At 48.0% G+C, this 9,044-nt stretch overlaps 1 protein-coding gene across 1 annotated transcript in view; it reads left to right on the top strand.

The window, feature by feature from the left end:
• Positions 1–2,793: 2,793 nt before the first annotated feature.
• The window catches only part of LOC136749765 (cytoglobin-2), a 9,666-nt gene continuing 3,415 nt past the window's right edge, over positions 2,794–9,044 (top strand). The window contains exons 1-2 of the mRNA XM_066704283.1: positions 2,794–3,286; positions 8,621–8,852. Coding sequence (XP_066560380.1) covers positions 3,144–3,286; positions 8,621–8,852 — 375 coding nt within the window. The 5' untranslated portion in view covers positions 2,794–3,143. The remainder of the gene's footprint in view (positions 3,287–8,620; positions 8,853–9,044) is intronic.

Raw genomic sequence — 9,044 nt, 5'->3', positions numbered from 1 at the left:
GCTCTGAACCTGGGAATCACCCGTCCGTCCACTTCACCAGCCTCGGTCAGCTTCTTTTTCATTTCTAAGAAGGACGGTGGTCTCTGCATCTGCTCTGCATCGACTACAGGGGGCTCAACGCAGTGACTGTAAAATACCGGTACCCACTGCCCTTAGTACCAGCCACCCTGGAGCAAATAAGAGCAGCCCATTTTTTTACCAAACTGGACCTGCACAGCGCCTACAACCTCATCCGCATATGAGAGGGGGATGAATGGAAGACAGCATTCATCACTAACATAGGCCATTACGAATACATGTTCATTGCATTCGGCCTTGCCAATGCCCATTCTGTCTTCCAGGCATTTGTGAATGAGACTCTGAGATCCTTTCTCCATCATTTTGTTATTGTCTACATTGATGACATCTTGATTTACTCTTCCTCCCTCTCTGAGCACGTTTCCCAGGTGCGTCAGGTGCTCCAGTGTCTGCTGTGCAACGGGCTCTACATCAAGAGAAGTGCAAGTTCCACCATCAGCACGTGGGTTTCCTGGGTTATGTCATCGATGCCAGCAGCATGCACATGGACCTGGAGAAGGTGAGCGCTATCATCGATTGGACTCAGCCCCGCACTGTGAAGGAACTGCAGCGCTTCCTGGGCTTTGCAAACTTTTATCAGCGGTTTATCCGTAATTTCAGCACTGCTGCCTCTTCATTAACTTCTCTGTTAAAGGGATCCAAACGCACTTTCACCTAGGCAGACTCCACCACTGCCGCATTTGCCCGCCTCAAGACGTTGTTTGCTACTGCCCCCCTCCTGAGACACCCGGAACCCTCTCTCCCATTCATCGTGGAGGTAGATGCCTCTGAATCTGGAGTGGGGGCTGTCCTTTTGCAGCGAAACGGACAGTCACCCAAGCTTCATCCCTGTGCTTTCTTCTCCCGTAAGCTGTCACCGACGGAGCAATTATGACATTGGCAACCGTGAGCTCCTTGCTGTCAAGCTGGATTTCGAGGAGTGGAGACACTGGCTGGAGGGCTCCAAGCATCCCTTCCTGGTTCTGACTGACCACCGCAACTTGGAGTACATCGAAGAACGTCAAAGCGGACTCCCTTTCTCGCCAGTTCGACTCCTCTCCTGCTCCTCAGTCCGTGGAATCCATCCTGTCTCCCTCTTACATTTTGGATCCCATTCAGTGGAATATCTTGGAGGAATATGGAATATTGTGGAATATTCAGCAAGGACTAGCCTTGATCCGTCTCCTTCCTTTTGGCCGGCAAACCAGACTTATGTTCTGACTTCTGTACACTCCCACCTTCTCCACTGGATCCATTCGTCTCCTGCCTCTGGTCATCCTGATGTCACCCACACTGTAGCCTGGGTCCGGGGAAAATGCTGGTGACCCAGTTTAGTCACCTCCAGAGCCGCCTGCAATACCTGGTGGACTGGGAGGGTTACGGTCCAGAGGAGTACTCCTGGGTTCCTGCCTCCGATGTGCTTGACCTATCTCTCATCACAGACTTCCTTTCTGCCCATCTCACTGCACCTGCTCCTCGGCCCCGTGGCCGTCCCTGCCATGTCCGGTCTGGTTCGGCTGCAGCCGATTGTAGAGAGGGGGTAATGTCACAGTTCACAACACATCCCCAGTTCCCCACAAGATGTCGCAATCGCCCTTCTTTACCAGTCACCTCTCCCAGCTCCCTTCATTCAATCATTCAATCAACATTCCTGAAACCCATGTGCACTTGTTCAATCACCCTCTGCTCCCATTCGCCCTGCACCTCCCAAAATGGTTTTCTGCTTCACATATAAACCCCTCACTAAGTCTCAGTCTTCGTGAAGTTTTGTTATTGTTAGCTACAATTCCAAGCAGTCTCCCTGTGCCTTGAAATATCATTGATTCCTCGACCACCTCCTTTACCTCCCGACCACGACTTTGGACTTCCCCTGATTGCTTGTTTGCCTGATTGCCCGACCATTGCCTGTGACCTCGACCACATATTTGCCTTACCTGTGATTTCCCTGTCCTGACGGTATTCGACCCACGTCTGTCTGACCACCTCCAACACAAACCGCAACTGGGTCTCCCTGTTCCTGTGTCCCGTGGTTCATAACAAATTCACTGCACTGTGTTGTGCTTTACTGCACTATATTCAAACCTCACACCTCTGGTCGTATGACTGCATTACCCTGTGTGAGGTTACTAGACGTGGGGGGGAGGAAATCACTGTGAGTCAGGTTCTCACTCAGGTTCTCCAAGAATCTAAAAATAAAAATCTACAACTGCAGGCACATTTCCAACTGGAGGAGATTATATATTACAGACTGAATCACACAGAGCTACAGCCCAGCTACGGCTCCACAGAGGGATATTGTAATGTCATTAAGGGAAAGCACATTGTTCTCACCTATGAACACTTAGCAGAAGTGTAACTCGGACAATACACCTGTCACAGGCTCGATTTAGGTCCTTTAATCACTGGACTGGTGTCTTTATCTGTGGTGACACACAGTGTGCATCAGGATACAGATTTTATATGTTTGCAGCACCACAATGGTTTCAGTTAAGGCTCATAGCGATCTGTGCGTGTGTGTGTGCGTGCATAGTGTGTGTGGTGCATGTTTATGTTGTCTGTGCATGTCTGTGAGTATGTGTGTTTGTGATGTGTGCTTGTATTGTGTGTGTCTCCCAAACAGCACTAGGGAAGCCCCCTCTCTCTGAAGTGTATGTGTGTGTGGGGGGGGGGGGCGCCACCCTGCCTCTGGAGAGCTCAGGCCGAGGGAGCGGTGAGATTACGCAGCTGTGTGTCTGTTCAGAGGGGTGGGCTCTCCGCACTCACGCTGGCAGGTTCACACAAACACAGGGCTGGGGAGAAGTTAAGAGACAAGGCAGACAAGAAGGCAATCTGCTACTAAGCCAGACAGAGAGAGAAAAACAGAGAGTGAGGGACCATCTGGAAGGGAGTGTGCAGGAGAATTGACTTAGCCAAAGAAGAAAGAAAGAAAAAGAAAGATAAAAAGATAGCAAGGAGAAAGACGAGAGCAGGGGAGGGTTCCCTGGATATATCACTCCTGCTCTGCACTGCTGTTCGCTCCTTCCCCCCCCCCTTCCTTAAGTTGTGCGAGGATTGTGCCAGGAGTGTCGGGGAGGGGGGATTCCTGGATGGAGAAAGTGCAGGGAGAAGGGGAGATGGAGAGACGGGAGAGAGCTGACCAGCTCTCAGAGGCCGAGAGGGCGATGATCCGGGACACCTGGGGGAGAGTGTATGAGCACTGCGAGGACGTGGGGGTCTCCGTTCTCATCAGGTACTTTATTATCATGGATTTACAAAGTTGAATGCATGCTTGTACTTCTTCGTCCACACACACATGCACACAAACACACACGCATGTAATGCAGACGGATGAACAAGCTTCACAAAATTTCTGCGCTTTAGTGACAGTAGTGTTGCATATTTCTGCCTCCATTGCATTACTATTTTCATGCACAGGAAGGAACAGGCATGCCAACGAGAACAGGAGAAAAAATCCTGTGCAAACAAATGTGATTTTTATTTGAGTCGGTGCCGGAGGAGAGCGAACCCCCGTCAAGTCTCAGGGTCAGCCAAAGCTTCAAAATTAGATTTTGTTGTATCCTTATTCAGCATGCAGTTCCTAAACTAGTGTCAGCTGGGCTCTCTCGGCGACATGTGGTCTAATGCATGGCACAGAGGGCACTAGCCCATCCAATAATTACTAATTGATGTGTTTTCTGCTGTGCTGAATTCCTGTTATTCATTGTGTCATGCCTGCTGCTCTTAAGGAGATGTAGATGTGGGGGGGAGGGTTATTTATGAATCCTTCGAGTGATTTTCAAGCTCCATTTATTTAGTCTTTGTGGTGTTTTTTCGTAGCTTAGAATCTTTCCTTAGAAGGAGAGCATTTACAACTCTCCCCAATATGTGCATATTGACAATATTACATAATATAATGTAATCACATTCTCTTTAAATGAGCAACCCTGTCACCCTGAACACAACATGAGCAGCCGAGAGTCTGAGGGGCATCAATAAGATATCATCAGGAGGAAGAGCCAGCAGGAGAAGTGTATTTTTCCACGAGTCTCCCATCGGTAGCTCGACTGTCACTGCTCTGTATCTCACACAGCCAGAGCAGAAATGACACTGAAGGACGGTCTTTCATGAGCCAGATGTGCCTGTGATCCTGCTGACAGGCAATTGCATTACATTACATCTTATGAGCTGCCCGTGTCAGAGGCGGAAAATTGAGATAGATTATTAGCCTCCCACTCATCCTCTTTATCGCAGCTAGCATATTCCTGTACGGTATATATATATAAATATTCTGTATATAAACGTTCAAGCGAGAGTATTTAGAAAAAGCACTTTGGCTTTTACACTTAGAGAGATGTGTGTTTTTAAAAGACTGCAAAATGGCTCAGCTACAGTTCTTCCCCCACCAAGAACACTTCACTAGTTATGAACTCACATCTTTAATTACCCCGATAATGAAGATCTAATTTTCAGATCAACCCTCTTGTTCTATGTTATGTTTGTCACAGTAGGAAAGGGGCAACAAGAGGATATACACACAAGCCAAGGAGGATCGGAAGCGGACTGCGGCAGAATACACATTCAGTCAGTGTAGGAGACAGGGATGACACCAGTCCTCCTCGCCCTGCTTCTTCCTCGCTGCCTGGGCTCTTGTGAAAAACCACAAGAGAGACTGTGCAGTGAGGACTTGGCAAGCGACGTTTTTTCCTACAGCTGCAGAGTCTCCCGAATTGATGTGTAGGGCTAAACAGTCTATAATCCTTTAAGCCAGTTTAACATTTTGTTCCTATCTTTAACAGTAGTTTTTTGTGTAACAATAAGGCATTTCTAAACAGCACCTGGAGCAAAGCGACCGTCCCGCTCCGGGGGCACGTAACACTTCTGGCCTCTAAGTAGGAGAGATAAGCTGAGAGACTCAAAGCTGACAGTGACAAAGAGACAGAGGGTGAAAAGATGAGCCAAACATACTTTTTTATGTCATATTCATATGTCAACCCCGCCTGCACAGAATGGACACACATGTAAGCACACCCGTATATACAGTTCTAGAAAAAATTAAGAGACCACTGCAATTTTTTCTTAAATCAGCATCTCTACATGTATGGCAGCCATTCCATTCCATTCATATTTTTATTTGGAATTTGGGAGAAATGTTGTCAGTAGTTTATAGAATAAAACAAAAATGTTCATTTTACCTAAACGCATACCTATAAATTGTAAAACCAGAGAAACTGGTAATTTTGCAGTGGTCTCTTAATTTTTTCCAGAGCTGTATATGCAAACATACACACAGAACCGTTCTGCACTCCTGGACAGTTAACGTATAAGGGTTTCCACTTGTACAGGTGTCTGCAAACAGTTGCTAAAAATCGTCATCCACCCTCCAATTATGTTTTCAGAACAATTAAAAACACAGAAGCCTCGGTTCCTCTCCAGGAGCAGGGCTGACCTACAACAATCATGTGGTTTAATTTGCCTGAGCTGTAAATCTCCACACACGCTGGAGTCTGGGAACCGTGCCGGTGATTGTCCTTAGCCCTGTACGCACTCTGGCGTGTCCTCACAGCGGCCAACCCTCAGGCCACCATGGGCACATCCGGCACACTGGCTGCTAGCTTTTGAAAGAGGCCAGTGCCCTGGAGATTTCAGTCTGTCTCACTCCGACACCTGAATTAAGCTTTCCTCCAATCCCTGGATTGAAAGAAAGTTCCTGTAGGAGTTTTGCACATTTTGCAGCAATGGTTTAACTGCGGTTGTCGTACCCTAGTCTTACTGTGGGTTTTAATATGCCTTCACCGTCCTTTACTACACTCTACCATGGATAGTCTACCATGGTAAACTGATTCATGGCCTGCTGCTCCCATGATCCAAGCAGTGAAAATGAGAGAAGACAACAATATGGTTAAATCAGAGAATACAACCGTATTAAAAGTTGACTGAGACACTGAGAGACGGTGTGCAATACAGTACAATCAGAGAGGTTCAATTCAGCAGTATGCAAGTTATATTGAAGAAAAAGACAGATGCAAAGTAAATAGACGGATTCATATATAGATTGAATTGTCTGCCGAGCAGCGCAGGCCAGGGGTAGCAGTCCTCTGCGAGGCTCCAGTGTGTAGCTCTCTGACAGCAGCCACCGACATTCACCGACATTCACCGACATTCACCAGGCGCCTAATGGATGCCCTAACAAGCCAAGTTACATAACGGGGACCTGCAACCCTTCAGCAGTGTGTGTTGGAGTCGCCCTGTTCGCTGGTCTCCTGCAGAGCTCCTCGCAGGGCGCCACCATTGACCGAAGGAGCCCGTCAGAGTGATTTCAGATCCATTAGGAGTGCCCTGGGACCCTTCCCCCTCTGTCCCCCCCACAATCACTCAGCCTTCTCCCCCCCAATGGGCCACAGCTTCCTCTGCTTGCAATGGGATGTAGAAGGGGGGACTGGCTAGCCAGCCTCAATAGGTTTGAGGTCGTGGAGGAACTTAGCTTTAGTCAAAAGTGTGACACCATTTATGAGGTATTAAGTGCACGCACACAAACACATGCAAACACACACAGCTTTTACACACACATACAGTATAGAGAGAGAGCGAGAGAGAAATAGATTAAGATTTACACGGTATACATTTGCACGTATTTTTAAAGCTGACATTATGTAATTGTGCCGGGAAGAGAACCAGGACTGCAGTGGGCACCCAGGTAGCGCCCCTCCCTTCATGTTTCCCGCAGCCCCTAGGCACATCACTGTGTGTGGAGCTGAGCGTTGCGCCGCTGATTACTTTTCTTGATGGGCTCCCCATCAGGACTTACATCAGAGCGTGCAGGTCGAGCTCCTTTTATGAAGCAGTGGATTAGCCAGGCATAATCCTCTCTAATTAACCAAAATAGGATTAATAGGCCACATAATACAATGCACTAATGAAGCAATTTGTATGCGGCTACATGCGATGCGTCTGTGTGCCGGGGTCCCTGTGCCCAGAGCTGCTGCTCTCACAATTTATGTTTTGTACTCGGCCTTCGAGTGTCTTCCGATGCATTGAGTGAGGCTCGGAGTTCATGTCCCAGCTGCCGGGAGAAGCACATTCATCAGCCGGGTCGTGGTAAGGAATGGCAATATTGTTTAAATGCCCTTTTTTTTAAATAAAGAAAGAACGCTGAATTTCGAATCAGTCATCGCCATCCCAGAGTCATTTGCACTGCTGTGCTAATGAAAAAAAAATCTAAATAAAGACTGGAGTCAAAGCACGGGCGGTTGAAGCTCCCAGGCTGCACAGAGAGTCTGTTGCTCCAGCAGAGCTTTCATAACAAACGTCCGACGCAGTAACAGTGGTGTCAGTCTTGGGGCAGCTTCCACGGTGTGTTTCACTGGACCTTGGGGGAGAGCTTGAGGAGAAGGCAGCTTCAGAAGCAGGAAGACAGTAGCCGTGAATTCCTCCTAGCTTCTAACAATGTCCGGGAACTGGCTTATGAACCGCTGAGGGAGTTCAGGAGAAGTTGGGAGAAGTAAAATCCTGGTATTTTAATTGGGTTTGGGAAGTCAAACCTGCAGACGTTCTCTCCCGAGGGACAGCGCCAACGAGTCCAGTGTGTGATCATATCAGATCGCAATACTGAATATGAGGAGAGTAGGTGTGCATGGCCTGTTCCACCTCTACTCGGGTTATGTCCCTGATCATGGGGAGCCAGCGGCTATTACAGTGTTACCAAGAAAGCCTTACCGTGCCCAGAAAGCCGTGGAAGAAGCCATGACACCCAATTCCCCCATCCTCAGCCTCAGCCCAGGTCTGCTCATTAGTGCCGGCGTATTATCCTTGCACCCGTGTTGGTTACTAATCACATTAGGATGAGAAAGGGAGAGAGGTCAAACAGGGACGTTTATCAAACCTGAAAAACAGCAGGACGAAACCATGGAGGCAAACTTACACCCTGTGAAAAAAGATGGTGATACTATCAGAAAGTCTTTGAAAGATTTTTTGTTCTAGTGCGATACTTGCTCTCATATTTCTGAGACCAGTAAAACTTTCCACGACTATCTGTAAATAGAGAGAAGGAGAAAAATCCTTCTCGATTCAATGCCTCTATTCACTTGGATTTGCACGTTTATACTGTTGCTGTTACTTGAAAGGAAAAACACTGAAAATCATCCTGTACGTCTTTAAATTTTGGGATCACGAGTATGAACAGTTGCCTAGTGTGTATCCTGCAAAGACATAGAACCGCAGAGCCCACAGAATCACCACAAAGAAACCCTCAGACTCTCAAGACGAGATCTGGAGACGAAACATCTGCCGTGGAAACCATTTTTGTATTTTCCTTTTATCAGGCCTATATATCTGCAGAGCACGGAGCACCTGCTTCTAATTACACATAATGCAACTTAATGATCCTTCTCCTTAGCGAGCATGTCGTACATATGCAAATCAAGCACAGCATCGTTGGGGGGGGTCGGTGGTAGAAAAAACTGTTTCATGAAACACTGATGACGGGAAGCATGATACTGTCGCCTCCTGTCACTTCGCATGTTCGCTAAGCACTCAGCCACTGAGCTACAACTACAGTGTGACTGTGGCCTCCCGTTTGTCCCGGCAGATTCTTCGTGAACTTCCCCTCAGCCAAGCAGTACTTCAGCCAGTTCCGAGACATGGAGGACCCCGAGGAGATGGAGCAGAGCCCGCAGCTGCGCAAGCACGCCCGCCGGGTCATGAATGCCATCAACACGGTGGTGGAGAACATCAGCGACGCCGACAAGGTCTCCTCCATCCTGGGGCTGGTGGGCCGAGCGCACGCCCTCAAGCACAAGGTGGAGCCCATGTACTTCAAGGTGAGCTGGGCAGGGCGGGGCAGGGTGAAAACAAAATATAATATACATTCTACATCTCACAGTCCTACTACATGACTTGGGGTGACCAGTCCCAATAAATAACAGCAGCACTGTGGAGAATAGGGTATTTACACATAGAAAACATGTTTTTGGCTATGGGCTCTTAGTATACATTCATAATGGGCAATAAGG

This window comes from Amia ocellicauda, chromosome 5 (genome assembly GCF_036373705.1).
Source record: "Amia ocellicauda isolate fAmiCal2 chromosome 5, fAmiCal2.hap1, whole genome shotgun sequence".
Taxonomy (NCBI): Eukaryota; Metazoa; Chordata; class Actinopteri; order Amiiformes; family Amiidae; genus Amia; species Amia ocellicauda.
Note: the sequence above shows the minus strand (reverse complement) of the source record. Positions and strands in the feature narration are given on the sequence as shown.